This window comes from Globicephala melas, chromosome 20 (assembly GCF_963455315.2).
Source record: "Globicephala melas chromosome 20, mGloMel1.2, whole genome shotgun sequence".
Taxonomy (NCBI): domain Eukaryota; kingdom Metazoa; phylum Chordata; class Mammalia; order Artiodactyla; family Delphinidae; genus Globicephala; species Globicephala melas.
The window spans coordinates 22,059,696-22,079,525 of record NC_083333.1 but is presented as its reverse complement, the minus strand read 5'-3'; the positions used below and the strand labels follow the sequence as shown (position 1 = coordinate 22,079,525).

At 38.7% G+C, this 19,830-nt stretch overlaps 1 protein-coding gene across 21 annotated transcripts in view; it reads right to left on the bottom strand.

Moving 5' to 3' along the window:
- CEP112 (centrosomal protein 112) overlaps positions 1 to 19,830 on the bottom strand; it is a 475,621-nt gene that overhangs the window by 292,790 nt on the left and 163,001 nt on the right. For all 21 annotated transcript variants that reach the window (XR_009560193.2, XM_070044585.1, XM_060289906.2 and 18 more), the window contains one exon: positions 7,495 to 7,630. Coding sequence is in view for 20 of the 21 variants with exons in the window: in XM_070044585.1 (XP_069900686.1) it covers positions 7,495 to 7,630 (136 nt within the window). In the remaining variant the exon portion in view is untranslated. The remainder of the gene's footprint in view (positions 1 to 7,494; positions 7,631 to 19,830) is intronic.

The following is a 19,830-nucleotide window of genomic DNA, read 5'->3' as shown; positions in this document are numbered from 1 at the left end:
AGAAACAGTGTGAAGCAATTTTTTTTTAAAGTTTAAGTCTGTTTCATTTTCTCTCATGGGCCTCATTTTTCAAACAGCAATTCACTTTCAAAAACAAACTCAAAGCTTTTATTTTTTAATTCAAATTCCTGTTGTCTTCTATCTGCAGCTGTTTCCAAATGGAAAAAGATGCCCTAAGCTCTGCTGGCTTTTACACAAAAGATTTCAGTGAGAAGAGAAAAGAGCAGTTCAAAACAACAATAAAAAAGGAAAATATGGACTATGGAAAAATCTGAAAACATTATGATTCTCCAAATACTAAATCTGCTGAGTGATTTTCTTTTAGAATTTGAGCTATATCAGATCCGCGGAGCACAGGCTCCGGACACACGGGCTCAGCGGCCATGGCTCACGGGCCCAGCCGCTCCACAGCAAGTGGGATCTTCCCGGACAGGGGCACGAACCCGTGTCCCCTGCATCGGCAGGGGGACTCTCAACCACTGCGCCACCAGGGAAGCCCAGATCCACACTTTTTAATCAACTGACAATCTGGAATAGAAGATATCTAATTTATCATGTTTTGACATATACATTTTATTTAATGTCTGTTCAAATTTGCCATGTGAGAATTACTCAATTTGCAAATGAGCCTGGCTATAAGAATTCCATTATAAATGGGGTTCCTTATTATTATACTCACACCAAAGGTACTTTATTTCAGAAACTCAACTTCACTTGGCAAAACTATTTATGACTGAAACCACAGAAGAACTTTTCTCCAACAGAAAGCAATCAAAACATTTCCTCTTGTCAGTTGCCATCACTATCAGTTTTCACTGAGTCTGAATCTAGCACCACTGGACAGATCAGTGAGGACTGCTGACAGACAGGACACAGGTGTGGGGTATGTTGGGGGTGAAGGGGACCCTACAGGCGTGCACCAAAGAGGGTCCTCCATTGGATCATCTAACCAGTCCACAGTGATGTGACATCTCCATGGTAGGAACACATGGACTCTTTTAAGGTCAAGAAATGGGAGAGTCAAATGGGTGGGCGGAGCTGGTGAAGGAAGACAGACAGACTATGACCCTGCACAGAGCAGAGCAGTCAGACGTGAGGGTGGACCGACTGGAAGGGTGGTTGCAGAATCAACTGCACAGATGCTGTCTCTCATCCCTGGCTTGCCTCATGTTACGGCAGTCTCACTTTGCGGCTGGCTAGGGTTCTTCATTTCATGGTTCCCAAGATCACATTCTCTCCAGGGCTTTCCGTTCTGCCACACAACTCTGAGACTTCAGTTTTTATCTTTTAAAAAAAGATTATCAGTTTTTACATTCTTTCTAACTTTTTCGACGTATAGTTTCTAATTTTTTACCATTAATAAATAACATCACAACAAACATCCTTGAACACGTATCTTGCAAACCTTGGAGTCCTGAATAATAAAGTCCTAGAAGTAGAACAGGTAAATCATAAGCACAATGTTAAACCAATCCTCCAGAAAGGTTACATATCTTTACTCTTCCTCCTGAAATGTGTGTCACTGCCCGTGTCCACAGGCCTTCATGGATTTCTACCTATGTGTTAGTTGGAAAATAGCTCAGTGCTATTCTAACTTACTTTTAACAAATTTACTAGTGAAAATAAACATTTCTTATTGCCAATTTTTACCCAAAAAATGTATTGAGATTTTTTACAGTAATTACATTGAATTTATACATCAATTTGTGGAGAACTTTCATCTTGACAATACTGAGCTTTACAACCTATTAACACAGAATAGCTCTCTTTACATCGTTTAAAATTTCTCTCGGCAATCTTTTATAGTTTTCAATGCATAAGTCTTCACGTTGTTTCATTAGTTTATTTGTAAATATTTTATTCTTTTGGATGCTTTTGTAAATTAAATTGTTTTCTTAATTTCATTTTCAGGTATTTCATTACTAGTATATTGAAGCATGACTGAATTTTGTACGTTGATCTCGTACCCTGCAAACTTGTTTAAATCATTTATTAGTTCTAGTACTTCTTTTATGGATTTTGACCATACAGAATCATGTCATCTAAAGACACTGGTAGTTCTTCCTTTCCAATCTGTATGTCTTTTGGGGTTTTGTTTGTTTGTTTGGGGTTTTGGGGGGGTTTTGTTGGCCCTGTTAGAGGCTGGCTAGAGTCTCCAATACAATGTTAAACAGAAGTCACAAAAGCAGACGTCCTTTCCCTCTTCTTAGGAGGAAGAGCATTAAGTCTTTCAACATTAAGCATATTTGCTCAGGGTTCTCATAGATGTACCTTATTAGGGTGAGTACATTTGCTTCTAGTCCTAACTTGCCAAGAATTTTTTAAAAATCATAAATGATGCTGAACTTTTTCCAACGCTTTTTCTGCCTCTGTTGGGACGATCGTGTGGCTTTGTCTTTTATTCTATTAATATGCTGTACGATATTGATTTTTGAATGTTAAAAGAACCCTGGATTCCTGGGATAAATCCTACTTGGTCCTGGTGAATAATCTTTATAAGTTTCCAGATTCAGTTTACTAAAATACCATTAAGGGTTTTCGTGTCTACAGTGATGACAGATACTTCCTCTAGCTCTGCAGCATCTCTGGCTGTGATATTAGAGTCCTACTGGCCTTAGAGAAGTGTACCTTCCTCCTCAATTTTCTAATTAAATATCATCATCTATTATAAGACAATTTGGACTTTCTATTTCTTCTTGGTTTTCTCTATTTTAATGTTTTCTTTTCTTTCTGCGTGTATATAAAATTATCTATTATTTCCTTTCTTCTGCTTCCTTGAGCAGAAGCTTGCTTTTCTTTTTCTGGTTTCTGAAGATGAAGTTTAGGTTACTGATTTGAGAACTTTCCTTTTGGAGTTAGATGTTTAAAGCTACAAACTTTTCTCTAGGTACTGCACTAGCTGCATTCCATAAATTTTAATATACCATATTTTTATTTTAATTCAGTTCAAAATATTTTATTTTCCTTGTAGTATCTTCTTTGATCCATGAGTTATTCATGTGTGTTATTTAATTGCCAAATATATGGGGATTTCCCAGATTTCTTATTATTTCTAATTTATTACCATTGGGGTCAAAGAACACATTTTGTATGATTTTAGTCGTTTTAAAAGTTGTTGAGAATTGTTTAGTGGCCAAACATATGGTCTACCCTGGGGAATGTTCCATGAGTGCCTGGGGTTATTGGGTGGTGATTTAAATCACCACCCAAGTCTAGACTCACTCCTGAGTGGCACAATACAAACAGACCCAACCCTGCAGAGCAAAGGCTTGGAAACTTAACTGAAACTGGAACCCACCCATAGAAAATGAGACAGGCCTTCTGCTCTGAAACAGACTGGGTTGATAATCCACTAGAACAAACAACTTGACATTGTCTAGGGAATGCTAGCATCATTCAGGGAGTGCACAACATTCAGTTACGTACTCTTTTGCTTTTAGCACCTTTCATTCAGCAGGACGTTGAGACACGTCCTTTGTTGAGGGTATCAGTCGTTCGTTCCTATTTATTCCTGAGTAGTATTCCATGGTCTGTACTGCATTTTGATTATCCTTTCAACTTCTGAGGAACTGCGGGTTGCTCAGGTTTTAGGCTTTTGTGAATAAAGCTGCTGGCAACTGTTGTGTACAAGGCTTTGTCTGGATCTGGCTTCGTTTCTCTTGGTTAAACACACAGGAATGGAATGGCTGGCATATGGCGGTGGATGTTTTAGCGGTAAAGAACTCGGCAGTTTTCCCACCAGCAGTGGAGAAGAGCCCATGGCCCTGCACTGACACTGGGCACTGCCAACGGGTCTGCACAGTTCGAGCCATTCCAGTGAGCACGCAGCGGCACTTCATTTTGGTTTCAATCTGCATTTCCCTGACGAATGATGATATCGAACATCTTTTTATGTGCTTATTAGTCTTCTGTGAGGTGTCCAAATATTTCGCCTATTTTTAGCTGGGTTGTTTGTCTTCTTATTATTGAGTTGTAGGATTGCTTTTATATTTTAGATACAAGTTCTTGGAAATATTTGTGAATCTTTTCTCCCATTCTCTGGCTTGCCTTACTTCCCTTTGTTGTTTTTTAATGGTGTCTTTCAAAGAACAAAAGGTTTTAATTTTGGTGAAGTCCAATGTAGCAATTTTAATTGAAATTTAATTTCTGGTTTTACTAAGCACTGTGGTAAAAAGTACGTGCTCTCTGTCATGTCAAGTTTCAGATATATATTGAGTGTTTCTTTATGGTCTACTGAGTTTTGTAACTGCTCCATGGGAATAGGAATTTAATATGTCATACTTGAAGCGTAGAAAGTAGAAATATAGCTGTTTTATAAACTGCTATTTAGATCTCCTATTTGTTTAGGTTTTGCCCCCCTGAGCAGTCAAATATGGAGAAAAATTTACTAAAGCACCCCATGACTATTTATGTAAATTTTTTCATATATTGCTAACACCCTTTTCATAAGGACTCTTGGCTTTCTCATGCAAAAATATATTCCTTTGTCCAGCTTACTGACTTGCATCGATGTTTATTTATATGATAGTATTACATTCTTTCTTTTATTCTGAATACAAGTGATAAAATATATTTTCCACATATAACTTTTGTGTAACTTTTAGTTGTGTCTTTATTATAAATGGCATATATACAGATTTATGTCAGCTAATCAGTACCTTTTTTTAACCTATTAAAATGTATTACTGCAATTATAGACTCTATCTTATTTTGGACATTCTGTTCTGTTTCCACTCCTGTTCCTTTGGCAATATCTTGAGTTTTGCTTTTATCTGCTCAAGATTTTGCTGGGAATGTAAAATCTTGTTCATTTTATTAGTGCTTATGTTTATGCGTTTAAAGAGTATTTTAACCTACATTTCCCTAATGTTAAGAATCCTTTGAATCTCACCTTTTCATGGCAGAGTGTTAGTTACTGTACTTCCCTCTCTCCCTATCCATCTGCTTCTTGAACTTTACTAACATAACCTAAGGATTTAGATTTAAGTTGTTATCACACTTGTATTTTCTATATTCTGTACCTTCTGCTTCACGAATCGGTAAACGTTAGCATTCTATCTTATAACTAGATTTGTAGAAATTAGTTAAATTTGTCTTCATTTTGTTGCATTCCATTTTTCTCTACTCATCCTTCAGTATGATATTTTCCTCATGTGTGGGATGTCTTCTGCTTCATCTCTGAATTGATATAATTTTTCCAGAAAAGGAATAATCAGTATACATTATGTGAGCTCTTAGTAAGAAAATGTTTTTCTGTTTATTTTGCAAGTGAAAAACTCCTTGGTTGTGCATGCAGTTGGGTCACTGCCTTTCTCCTTCAGAACTCTGAAGCATTCCTCCATTATTTCTCTAATTTCTTTGCCAGTTGCATCCTACCTAGAAACTTGGTGGATTTTCATTTTATGCTTGAGGTTCAACACTTTTTCCAGAATGTATCCAGGTTTAATTACATTAATTTTACTTAATATATGTGGCCTCTTTCATGTCTTCTTATTAAAGGTACTACTTTTCTGAGTTTTCTTTTTCTGAAGTTTACAGTAAACTGTTTTCGGAAATATGCTTTTATTCTGTGACTGCTGAATACAGACGCCTTTTTCTTGTTCTACAAAATGTTTTCACAAGTCCCGTGTTGTTTGCTTGTTTTTCTCCTTACCCATGAATTCTGGGTAATCTGTTAATATTACATCACCAGCCCCAAAAGGTGCATTCATTGAGCCAGAGGTGCCTGGCATAGTCTCAGCTTTTGTCAGAAGCTGTACTGTCAGCCTGAGCACTGTCAAGAGCCCCTTTTTAGCCTTCTTCACTGTAGACTTAACACTTCTTGCCAGGGCCCCTCCTTCAGTATTTTCTGTATTCCTGTAAATGTTAAGCTGATCAAAGAGTTTCCTGTGCAGCAGCTCCACTGCACATTTGGGCCATATATACTTTCTTGGGTCTGGGCTCTGATCATAGCAGAGGGAGCTGGGAAGAGATGCACATTCGTGTAGCAGGGACTGAAAGTCCCCACCTTCCAGCCCAGAAACTCTCAGCAGGAATCTAGCTTCTGCCCAAGGCACTGAGTGGGAAAACAGACAGAAGGGGGCGCGTCTCAGACCCTGCTCGCAGGACCCAGATCTGCACAATCTGAATCGAGAAAATAACGAGAAAGCACAGTTCCGAACTCGTAAACCCCACGGGACTCTGCCATAAAACCTTCTATAGAGATGCTTCTGCCACCAGTGTGTGCTCAGGACTCCTGAGGAGGATAACCCCAGCTGAAAATGAAATCACAGCAAGTACTGCAACACTCTTTATAATCAAGAAAACTTGAAAATAAACTAAATACCCTTGAATAGGGGAGCTGATGAATAAAACAGGGTATATTCATACAATAAAATACATTCAGTGTCAAAAGGACTGCACTAAATCAACACAGACAGGGCACAGATATATAATATTCAATGTAAAAGAGCAAACAAAACTAATACACAAAATCTGTAGTTCTTACCTCTTTTTAAATGGAAGCATAAAAACTACATATATATGTAGATATAAAATATATGCACATATAATACATGCATATAATACACATGGACATTACAGATGCATATGAAAGTGTGAAATAATAGACACTAAATTAATTATAGTGGTTTCTCTTAGGAGAGGAGAGAGTAATGTGATTAGACATGAATAGCAAAGCAAACTAAAACTACATCTGTAACATTTTAGTTTAAATACACAGTGTTGACAATTGTTGATTCTTCCTGATGGGTACCTAGGTGTTTGTTCCCTTGTATTCTTTTATAAATTTTTAAATTTTTCCCAAAGCTATAAAACATACCACTTGTATAAGAACTGGAGACAGCCTCTGTCCTCCTGAACTGCCACTTGAAAAGAATTTGCTGTAACTGATCAATACAGCACGGTTTAGGGCACATGAACAAACACAGACAAGGATAACCTGAAGCCTTGCTCTGGAGAAAATGACTGGTCATGGGATTTTGCCTGTCAACTGACCCATGCTTCCAAAGCCTGACACATTCTGGCCGTGACCACACTTGTCGACAGGACTTTGAAATGGCCGTTCTGGCACTGCTCTGGGGGTGAATCAAGGCAATCCTGAAGGAGGAAGGAGGACCCTCTCCCGGTCTACCCCGCCCTCTCCACTCACTGTCACCAAGGAGCTGCCGACCGGAGCCCACCCAGCGACCCAGGAGGGGCACAGAGCCAGCCCTGCCCTTCACACGCCCTGTAGGGAGCAGAGGGTCTGCGGGCTGAGCCCTCTCCCCCCGGGCTCTTGTTCCTGGCCGCGAGGAGCCTCCCCTTCCTTCGAGGCCCTGGCGGTGGTGCCTGTCCTCCCGCGCCAGGCCTAGGACCTCGTTCTCACCTGAATCCCTGATCCAGCTGCTGGGCTAATTCTGAACAAGTAAACATGCTGCTGGCACACGTGAGATCAGAATGTACCTTCCCCCCGAGAGAAGGGCTCTCGACACGGATGGCGCGGAGGCCTCTCACCTGCTCTTTCATTTCCGCGTAGACCTTCTCCGAGTTCAGCTCCACCTGCCGCTTGAACTCCTCCAGCGCTGCATCTGCCTGCTGTGCCTGCAGCCTCTGAACCTCAGTCACACGGGTGAGCTGCTCCTCTTTTTCCCTAGAAAAGTTCAGACAAGCCGCAGAGTTAAAATATAAAATAAAGGAACTTGGCTTGGATCAAAGAACAAAATTTAACCCTCTCTAAAATAAAATTCAGATTTCCATTTTTTGATCCAAATTCTATAAAACTTCCCTTTAAAAAACTGGCAATAACATGATCTGCCTCAGGAAAAAAAGGATATAAACCCATAATATGTGTTCTGATGAGGACACACTACTTCTGATGATTTCCCTAAGAACGAAACTGTCTACAACCAGGAACCTCCATCACCCAATGAATGGATAAGCAAAATGTGCCCATCCATGCAGTGGAATATCACTCAGCCTCAAAAAAGGAATGAAGCTGTGATGCACCCTACAACACGGACAAACCTCGACAACAGTGTGCAGGGGGTAAAGGCCAGACACAAGTCACATGTTGCATGATTCTATCTAGGAGAAATATCCAGAATAGAGACAGGAGAAGCAGATCAGTGGTCGCCTGGGCCGATGGGACGGGGGGATGGGGAGTGGCTGCTCACACACAGGGGGCTTGGGGAGGGGGTTGATGGTGAAAATGTTCTGGAATTAGATAGTAGTGATGGTTGCACATCCTCATGGATATACTAAAATCTGCTAAACTGTACACTTTGAAAGGATGAATTTAATAGTATGTGAATTATATCTCAATTAAAAAAAAAACACTGTGCCATAAGAATACCTCTAACATGCACATCTGGCAGAAGCTAACCTGCAGGGTGACAGGGCAACAGAGCGATGTGGCCACCTGAAATTATTCTGCTGCTCTCTAGTAAGTACACCTGCCTAAAAGAACCGATAACCATCTCGTTTCTTTATACCTTGAACTAAAATTAAATAGTCAAAAGGGTCCAACAAAAGAAGAGAAATCTCTGCATGTTGCTAGAAGAAACAAATGAAGGCTTTAGGTTATAAGTACACGAAAGTTACTACTGACTTCTATTGAGTTCTACCCAGGTACTAGGCACTGTGCAAACTAGTTTAATACGTCTTCTCTCCTTCATTCTCACAGTCAACTTCTATAAGACTATTTTTATATCTCTAGTTTTACAGAACAGGAAACTGGGGCTTAGAGAATATTTCCAAGGCTACACATCACTAACAGTCAAGGCAGGACTCGAGTCCCGGCCGTCTGCTTCTAGAGCTCCTGCTGTTGACTACTCTGCTGTGCTGCTTTCCTGATTTTCCAGATGCCATATGCTATGGTCTGAACGTGTCTCCCCAAAATGAGATTAGTGCCCTTATAAAAGGTACCATGTTGGGTACGACCGCCTAGATACAGATTGGCAAATGTGATAGAGAGTTGTTACAAATGTTTGAGGGACGTCTATTCTGACCGATGGACCCAACTGACCGGAAAAAGTTGCCTAGAATGCTCTATTCAAAGGACCGTGAGGCTGGAGAAGAGGCGAAGGCCGCCGCGGTCGATGCGAATGTCCCCACGAGGGGCTAAGGTTAGGAGGCCCAAGAGCTACTTCCCTGCCACACACTCCATGACTAGTTCATCCCATGTTGCTCTTTAATTTCTGAGGCCCTCCTAAACACACTTGGGAAGACGATTCCACAATTAGGATTACAAGTTTTCAAAGGTTTACCTTTGCTTGCTCAGTCTGTCTATAAATAGAAAAGAGGGCTTCCCTGGTGGCGCAGTGGTTGAGAGTCCACCTGCCGATGAAGGGGACACGGGTTCTTGCCCCGGTTCGGGAAGATCCCACGTGCCGCGGAGCGGCTGGGCCCGTGAGCCATGGCCACTGAGCCTGCGCGTCCAGAGCCTGTGCTCCGCAACGGGAGAGGCCACAACAGTGAGAGGCCCGCATACCGCAAAAAAAATAAACATAGAAAAGAAAGTACATTGGACAATATTTGAAAACTTTAAAAATTTATAAATCGTATAATTTAAAATTACGTATCATTAATTAGCCAGGAGAAAAGTCTGCTAACACAATTTATAAAAATATATAACGTATGGCTGAAATATCAACTTTTTCTATAAATGCTGAAAGTCAGTTGTTTTACATTTTTTGTCCAGTAATTCACCTGAGCTACTTAGTTACTGTAAATAGTTTCAATTTAATAGGACAAATATTTTCTCTATATTACCTCATTCTTACCTACCAAGAGTTTAGTTCATTTACTTTATAATTGACTTATGACTACATAAATCAAAGTCATAAGCTTTACCCATGATCAGCTATATATTGAGACCATATTAAAAATACTGTTTGTTAAAATATAACCTAGTGCAATGAGGCACATTGCTTTTGACTGATCATTTCTAGCCTGATTTACAAATAGCAAATATTGTTTTATATTAAATAGCAGACACAAGGAAATGACCAAAACCTTCCAATTCATTTTCAGTCCCACCACACCTACAAAGCTAATTTAGTGGTAAAGCTAAATACCAAAGAGTGGTGAAGGCACCACCCAATGTATCAATGTTTCTGTCCAGTTTAACTGTGAAAATACATTGAGCTCCACTAATATTTAGAAATCTTCTGTTTTAATATAAATAAAATATGTCTTATTTTAAATAAAGAGATGATATTCGTTTTAATGAGGGATCCATTTTAATTTCTATCAAAGTAATGAAAGAGAAGTGGAAATTTTCAGCCCTTGAAAGAGAGAAGAGTCTGCTCCTCACTAATGTAAGAACAGTACTTCCTTTTACCATGAGTCCAAATAACGTGTCCTGTAAGAAGCAAAAAAAAAAGTGACTTTGAAGATTATTTTTTTCCGTGGAACTAGTTGCGGGGCCAAGTATACACGTATCACTGAAAGGCCTTAAAGCTGGGCCTCCATGAGGATAAAAAGGTGGGAAGAAAATCTGCTTTTTAACTCTGAGTTATTTATAAAACGCAGTAAATTTTCCTCGTCTGAGTATAGAAAGCATAAAGAACAAAAGAAGCTGCATCTTATCCAACCACAAGCCAGTTCAGATTAAAGGATGTTCTGAAGTACACGATTATTCCAAACACGCGATAAAATGCAGGAGACTAATGGACTACCATCTAGTATTTCTTGGGCATGAAAGCCAACACTTCTATGTACAGGCCAGCCTCAGTTTGAAAGCCTTCCCTTTGCACATTTCTGCGCCAGCACTTCTGATAACGTTGGCAGGGAGCCAACACATATTTACAAGGCTTCATGTTACAGTAGACTTCACTTGCTGCCAGCTTGGCATCTCCACTGGAAACTCCAAGAAAAACAAAACAAAACAAAAAACTTCAAACACGTCTGAAAAACAGCTAGAAGTGTCTCCACTCCCCTTCCAGCTGGGCTGGAAGACAAGACTTTCAAGCAGCTGTATCATCTATATTCCTGGCTGCTATTGGTACTTAGGTTGATTAAAGTGAGTCAGTCAAAAACATTAAGATACAACTATGCTTTTAAAGGCACTAAAAATAATGCCTTCACTAAGCATGATAAATAAATAGACTTCGTTTGCCTCTTCTTCACGTGACTGCTAAGACTAATGGTCTCTGCTAAATTCTTCTTAAAAACGATAAACACTGTGGACACATCTAAACATTTAGATACTTCAAGAGTTAGAAAGGAATACCGGTAAAATTGGAAATTAACAGCGGTCTTAATATCGAAAAAATGACAATATTCCTCAAATTGATGAACAGATTCAACACAATCCCTGTCAAAATCCCAGAGGGCATTTTGCTGAAACTGACAAGCTGATCCTAAAATGCAAAGTACCCAGAACAGGCAAACCAATCTTGAAATAAAACAAAGTTGAAGGACTCACATTTCTTGATTTCAAAACTTACTACAAAGTTAGGGTAATCAAAACAGTGTGCTACCGGCATAAAGATTGACATATATAGAATAGGATTAAGATTCCAGAGATAAATCCTTACGTTGATAATCAGTAGATTTTCAGCAAGGATGCCAAGACAATTCAATGCGGGAATAAAATAGTCTTTACAACAAATGGTGCTGGGACAACTGGACATCCACGGGCAAAAGAGTGACGTTGAATTCCTTCATTACACAACACACAGAACGAACTCAAGATGGGTCACAGACCTCAATGTAAGAGTTAAAAACACAAAGCTCTTAGAAAGAAAATATAGGAGTAAGTCTTTGTGACCTTGACCTAAGCAAAGCCTTCTTAGATATAACACCAAAAGCATAAACAAGAAAATGAAATATAGATAAATAGACTTCAGCAAGTTAAAAAGCTTGCCCTGCTAGGGATATTATCAAAAAGTGAAAAGAAAACCCACAAAATGAGAGAAAATATTTGCAAATCATATATCTGAAAAGAGACTTGTATCAAGAATATATAAAGAACTCTCATAAATCAATAATAAAAAGATAAAGAACACAATTTAAAAACAGGTGGAATCAATATTGTTAAAATAGCCATACTACTGAAAGCAATCTACAGGTTTAGCGTGATCCCTATCATATTACCCATGACATTTTGCACAGAACTAGAACAAACAATCCTAAAATTTATATGGAACCACAAAAGACCCAGAATTGCCAAAGCAATCCTGAGGAAAAAGAACAAAGCTGGGGGCATAACCCTCCCAGACTTCAGGCAATACTACAAAGCTACCGTAATCAAAACAGCATGGTACTGGCACAAAAACAGACATATGGATCAATGGAACAGAATAGAAAGCCCAGAAATAAACCCACATACCTACAGTCAATTAATCTATGACAAAGGAGGCAAAAATATATAATAGAGAAAAGAGAGTCTCCTCAGCAAGTGGTGCTGGGAAAGCTAGACAGTTGCATGCAAATCAATGAAGTTAGAATACACCCTCACACCATACACAAAAATAAAGTCAAAATGGCTTAAAGACTTAAATATAAGACATGACACCATAAAACTCCTAGAAGAGAACATAGGCAAAACATTCTCTGACATAAATCGTATCAGTATTTTCTTAGGTCAATCTCCCAAGGCAACAGAAATGAAAGCAAAAATAAACAAATGGGACCTAATCAAACTTATAAGCTTTTGCACAGCAAAGAAAACCATAAACAAAATTAAAAGACAACCTACATACTGGGAGAAAGTATTTGCAAACTATACAACTGACTGACAAGGGCTTAATTTCCAAAATATGCAAACAGCTCATACAACTCAATAACAAAAAGCAAACAACCCAATAAAAAGATGAGCAGAAGACCTAAATAGACATTTCTCCAAAGAAGACATACAGATGGTCAACAAGCACATGAAAAGATGCTCAACATCGCTAATTACTAGAGAAATGTAAATCAAAACTGCAATGAGGTACCACATCACACTGGTCAGAATGGCCATCATCAAAAAATCTACAAAAAATAAATGCTGCAGAGGGTGTGGAGAAAAGGGAACCCTCCTACACTGTTGGTGGGAATGTAAGTTGGTGCAGCCACTATGGAAAACAGTGTGGACGTTCCTTTAAAACCTAAAAATAGAGGGGACTTCTCTGGTGGCACAGTGGTTAGGAGTCCGCCTGCCAATGCAAGGGACATGGGTTCAAGCCCTGGTCTGGGAGGATCTCACATGCCACGGAGCAACGAAGCCCATGCACCACAACTGCTGAGCCTGCACTCTGGAGCCCACAAGCCACAACTACTGAGCCTGCAAGGCACAACTACTGAAGTCTGCGTGCCTAGAGTCCGCGCTCCACAACAAGACAGGCCACCACAATGGGAAGGTCACGCACCGCGGCGAAGGGTGGCCCCCACTTGCCGCAACTAGAGAAAGCCCGCACACAGTGATGAAGACCAAAGCAGCCTAAATAAATAAATAAATAAATTTATATAAAAAACTAAAAATAGAGCTACCATATCATCCAGCAATCCCACTCCCAGGCATGTATCAGAAGAAAACTAATTCGAAAAGATACATGCACCCCAATGTTCATAGCAGCACTATTCACAACAGCCAAGACAAGGAAGCAACCTAAGTGTCCATCAACAAATGAATGGACAAAGAAGATGTGTTTTTTATATATATATATACACACACACACATACAATGGAATATTACTCAGCCATAAAAGGAAGGAAATAATGCCATTTGCAGCAACATGGATGAACCTGGAGATTGTCATACTAAGTGAACTCAGAGAAAAACAAATATCATATGACACTGCTTAAATGTGGAGTCCGAAAAAAATATACAAATGAAGTTATCTGCAAAACAGACACAGACTCTCAGACTTAGAAAACAAATTTATGGTTACCAAATGACAAAGGGGAAAGGGGGTGGGGTCAGGAGAATAAATTAGGAGTTTGGGATTAGCAGATATGAACTATTATATCTAAAATAGATAAACAACCAGGTCCTACTGTATAACACAGGGAACTATACTCAATATCCTATAGTAAACCATAATGGAAAAAAATATGAAAAAGAGTATATACATATACACACACACATATGTATATCTGAGTTACTTTGTTGTACACCAGAAACTAACACAACATACTTCAATTAAAAATAACAATAAAAAGAAGTTAAATAAAAATAGGTGAAGAATCCAAATAGATACTTCGCCAAAGAAGATATACAATTAGCCAATAGGCACATGGAAGGACACTCAGTATCACTGTTAAGAAAAGGCAAATCTTGGGCTTCCCTGGTGGTGCAGTGGATGGGAGTCCGCCTGACGATGCAGGGGACACAGGTTCGTGCCCCGGTCCGCAAAGATCCCACATGCCCCAGAGCGGCTGGGCCCGTGAGTCATGGCCGCTGAGCCTGCGCATCCGGAGCCTGTGCTCCGCAACGGGAGAGGACACAACAGTGAGAGGCCCGCGTACCGCAAAAAAAAAAAAAAAAAAAAGAAAGAAAGAAAACGCAAATCAAAATCACAATGAGGTACCATTAAACAACCTCTAAGATGGCTATAATCAAAAGACAGATAATAACAAGTGTTATTGTTTTGTTCTGGTTTCCATTAACCTTGCTTGGGCTTTATTGAGCTTCTTAAATTAGCATAATTTTGTATTTCATGAAAACTGGAAAATTTGGGACCATTAGTTATTCAAATATTTTTCTGCTCTATTACTCGCTTCCCTCTGCTTCTGTGACTCAAATTAAATATATTTCATACACTGTCATTTCCTGCAAGTCTCTGCAGCTCATATTTCTTCTGGTACATTTTTCGTTGTCCCCAGATCGACTAATTTCTATTCATTTATCTTCATGCTCTTCTTGTAATCTCCATTTTGTTGTTATATTCAGTCTACATTTTAAATTTCAAATGTATTTTCCACTGTTTTTCTATTGAGATTTCCTAGCTTTTCATTCATTACTACCAATTTTTCCTAAAGTTCTTTAAATAATTATAATAGCTACTTTAAATTTTTATCCACTAATTCTAGTATCTAATTTATCCTAGGGTGGTCTCCATTGATTGACTGCATTTTCCTTTGAGAATAAAAGGGCCATGTTATCCTAATTGAAAATAAGCAAGTCACGTGTTATCCTGATTCTTCATATGTCAAGTAATTTTCGCTTATATCTTTATGAATGATACATAGTAAAGAGTCTGGATTCTGTTTTTTTCCTCTGAATAGTATTGATTGGTAATTTTAATTATTTGTTTATAGCAGGCAGTTAACTTGGCTGAATTCAATCTATAAATTCTGTCTCCCCAGAAGCTCATATATAAATTCAGCTCTTTTAGCTTACTTGGGCTATTTGGAGTTTCAGGGGTCAGTCACAAATACGTACCGAGATCACATGAAGAATTTGGGCTCCCTTCTCTGGCTCTCTTATTTCCTGGGTGTCTCTCCATCTTAGTTTGCCAGTGGTTATAACCGTCCATTCTTTCATCAGGTTCTTCAAGCACTAAGAGGACAAGTTATCTACCCAAATTCTAGCTGTCCCACATGGCATCAAATGCGGCCAGATAAATGCTACAAAAGTGGGAAGCTCACCCTTACTTCTTCCAAGTGTGTACTGCCTTCCACTATCTCTTTGTGCCTATTCATTCTCCAGGGTCTTCAGGTAGTGGTATTTTATACCTTGTACAGAGTTTATGTTTGTGAGAGGGTCAGTCTGATTGGAGCTTTCTCGGCCACCAAATGAACTGGAAGCTCCCTTCTTGGTTGTTTTGATGGGCAGATTACTATTCATTCTTTAGGGGCTCAAATGTCAGCTCTTCAGATAGAGCTGCTAGCTGCTTCTTTCATCCTTGTCAGTGCCTTTTATATACTACTACTATAGCACTTTATATACACTATTACAGCTGTTAATTTATACATTTATCTTTTTCAGGATAATCAGATCTCTTTGAGACCAGGGGAATGGAGAGTGTGAGGACAGAACAGTGTCTTCCCCTTATTTATAGCACATACCTTTAGCATATTACTTATATGGAATTATTCAATATTTTTTTGATAAATGTATACCATCTAGATCAGGGATCCCCAACCCCCGGGCCACAGACTGGTAGTGGTCCACGGCCTATTGGGAACTGGGCCACACAGCAGCAGGTGAGCAGCGGGCAAGTGAGCAAAGCTTCATCTGCCGCTCCCCATCGCTCCCCATCTCTCCCCGTCGCTCCCCGTCGCTCCCCACCGCTCCCCGTCGCTCCCCACCACTCCCCACCGCTCCCCACCGCTCCCCACCGCTCCCCGTCGCTCCCCGTCACTCCCCGTCGCTCCCCACCGCTCCCCGTCGCTCTCTGTCGCTCCCCACCGCTCCCCGTCGCTCCCCATCGCTCCCCATCGCTTGCATTACCACCTGAACCATCCCCCCCTGGTCCGTGGAAAAAATGTCTTCCATGAAGCCAGTCCCTGGTGCCAAAAAGGTTGGGGACCGCTGATCTAGATGGAACCAGAACAAAACCAGGGAACACAACAAAAATGTTGACATTTCAGGCCAGATAATTCTTTGCTTGGGGACATGTCCTGCGCACTGTGATATGCTTAGCAACATCCCTGGCCTCTCCTCTCTAGATACCAGTGACAATATCCCTTCCCCAATTCTGACAACCCCAAAATGCCTACAGACATGTCAAATGTCCCCTGGAGTAGCAAAATCACACCCGATTGAGAACCACTGGGACAGAAAGTATGGCCCCAGGGTCAAACTCCAGTCTTGAAGAACCGTATTTGGTTAAAGCATGATAGTTATGAATAAGAATGAGGAATCTTCTTCAACTACCCAAAAATCTCTTAAGAAGATATGGACGTCGGCTAGGAGGTCCATAAATCCTTTGAAATCACCTGGATTTGAATCATGATTCAAAAGAACTGATCCTGGCATCAACCTCCTAGCCAACATTCTCAGCCAACTTAGTCATGTTCCAGGAGCTGAGGCAAGGGTCCTGGCAGCAAATTCTAAGAGCTATTCAGTGAAACACTGCAGAAAACTTAGACAAAGTGTAAGAAATGGTTCTTATATTGGAGAAACTACAATCTGATTAGGGAAAGAGAAAAATGCAAGCCAAAATCAAATGGTAGGGTAATATTATGGATATTTTGTGACAAATCGTAAATACTATAGGAATACAAAAAAGGGAAAGGGGCAGTGAGAGTCTATATAAGAAAACCAATGTCAGAAGATCGGAAGATTTGTGTGTAAAGTGAAAAATAAAGCAATATAGGTAAATGTAATGAAATATTTAAATAGTTTAAAGTTTTACATAAGAATTTTGTGCTAAACTAAGGTCTGCCTATAATATGGGTCTATTAGTAAGTTAAAAGAACTCTACCTCAGCAAATAAAAAAGCGATTCAAACTTTTACAGTGAAATAAGAAAACCCTGAGACAATGATCCTTAAAGACAAAACGGCTTCAGTGTACAGAGAAGAAAAATTCCTTTAAACACTTTAAACGTCAATATAAATCCCAAATCTAATGTTGTTTCCTTTTATGTTTCCTATATTTTAAAAAGTACTGATTAAAAGTTCCATATATAAATTATACATCATACTTGCAAAGCTACATATGTACCCACCAATTCATCCTACTTTACAGGCAGCAATATATCAGTAAATAATAAGGAAATACATGTTCGTCCTATGAAATGACAAGGCCTAAATATTTTGAAATAGGTGCAGACCACTTCTTGTTACTATGGAGAGGAAAAAGGCAGTGTGAAGTCATTCAAGCAGAATGATAAGTAAACCAAAGCCAGATCAAAGGAATAAAGAAGAAAGGCTGAAATGTGAAGCTGAAATATTTATTTCCTTCAAAACATCATTCATGCCTTGTCCCTGGGCAGTTCAATATTTCAAAGTAGCTGGAAAATATTCTCACTTACATTCATCACTGTGCACAAGTAGATCAAATTTTAAGTAGGCAAATTTTTTCTTTATTTACCAAATATAAATGTAATATTTATCACTGAGAGAAATTTTTCTGCTTTTCATAAATGATTTCTAAATTATGTGAAATATATTTTAAAGTCACAATAGATATTTTCTAGTACTTTTACTGAATGATGCTGCTACAAACTGTGATGTTTATAGTGTAACCGTAATTTTTAATGTCCTTGCAAATGGTGAAAAAGAGTAAACATTGAGTGATTTCTATGCTTATTACAGTGTAGAGCAGTTCATATATTATTTCATTTCATTATTATAACTATAAAAATTTTTATTTTTTTCCACAAATGAAAACAATGAAATTTAGAAGAGCTAAGTGATTTACCCAGGTTTATGTAGTAAATGACAGAATGAGAAGTTAAACCAGCCCATCTGACTTCAGAGTCAAAGTTGTTCTATTTCTTTAGATCTGTATTGTATGTACATACATATATATAATATATATATTTAACAAAATCACTGATTTAGTTAATTAACTGAAGTTACAACTAGGTCCTTACTATAATTTATTCCTACGTGACATTAATATTTGCACATCAAATCACTTTTAGAACATTTGAAAGCTAAAATGTTCATCAAGCATTTACTTAACACCTGTATGCCAGGATCTGAGTTTGGTGCTAGAAATACAAAAATAATCAAGACACTGTCCCTGCTTTCAATATGGAAGGAAGATAGATTCTATACTGTTTTCAATGTGATAAAAACTACACAATGATATGAACACAATACTATGAACAAGACCAGAGGAATTCATTGTGGTATAGAGTAAAAAGCTTCATAGAGGGCATGTCATTTTGGTAAGATCATCACTAAGAATGTTTAAAAGGTATTTTATATATATGTATATATAATATGTTAACTATATGTATGTGAAATGTATTTGTAAAATATATATTGGTATTTAATATTTATAAATTATCTTTTATTTTCCTCCTTACCATCATACCTTCCATGAAAAAAGCAAATCTCCATGAGAAGATTTTTCTTGCAAGAGGAAGATGACTATGGTAGGGGCAAAAAATTTCTAAAGGTAGGATTAAAGTTTTCTTTGAGATGTAATAAAATACAGAACAATTTTTACTGATTATAAAACACTCTATTGATAAGTTCATAAAAGTATGTTACCTGGATTTATGTTGGTTTTAAGATACCTATCTATTTATAAACATATATCCATATTTCACTGACCATTTCTTCCCACCTCATTCTAAACTCTTCCAAAGACTCCAGTGATGATCTTACATTTGTGTAATAATAAGTTCGGTCATCTGCTAATCTGCTACCATGTGGCATTCATTAATTCATTTACCATTAATGTGTTAAGTACCCACTATGTGCCAGGTACCTTCTGGAGGTTGAGGAAATACCACTGGACTAATCACAACCAGTTCCTAGGCTAAGGAAGCTTTCAGTCTAGCAGGGGAAGACCATGAATTAATACATCACTATTAATGAATATTCAATTCAATGAACAAAGGAGAAATATAGGGCATTAAGGGTTCGTATAACAGGGAGAAAAAAACCTTGCTTAGGAGTCAGGGTGTAAGAAAGTGACGTTGCAGTTAGCTGAAGGATGAGAAGGACTGGCTAAAAGAAAATACAGGATGAGAGCGTTCCAGCATAAAGGATAATAAACGGAGAAGCTGTGAAAGGGAAAGACTGTTGCTAATTCAAGGAAGAGAACAGGAGCCAACAGGACAAAAGTACAGAGAACAGAGAAAAGGGCTTGTGATGATGCTGAGAATTACCTTCTCACAGTGAAATTCTAGAGAGAGAATTTTTGTAGTTTTACAGAAAAACTACAATGTTTGAAAAATATAATGGATGAGACTAAAGGCAGATTATACATTGCTAAAGAAAAGATTAGTGAACTTGG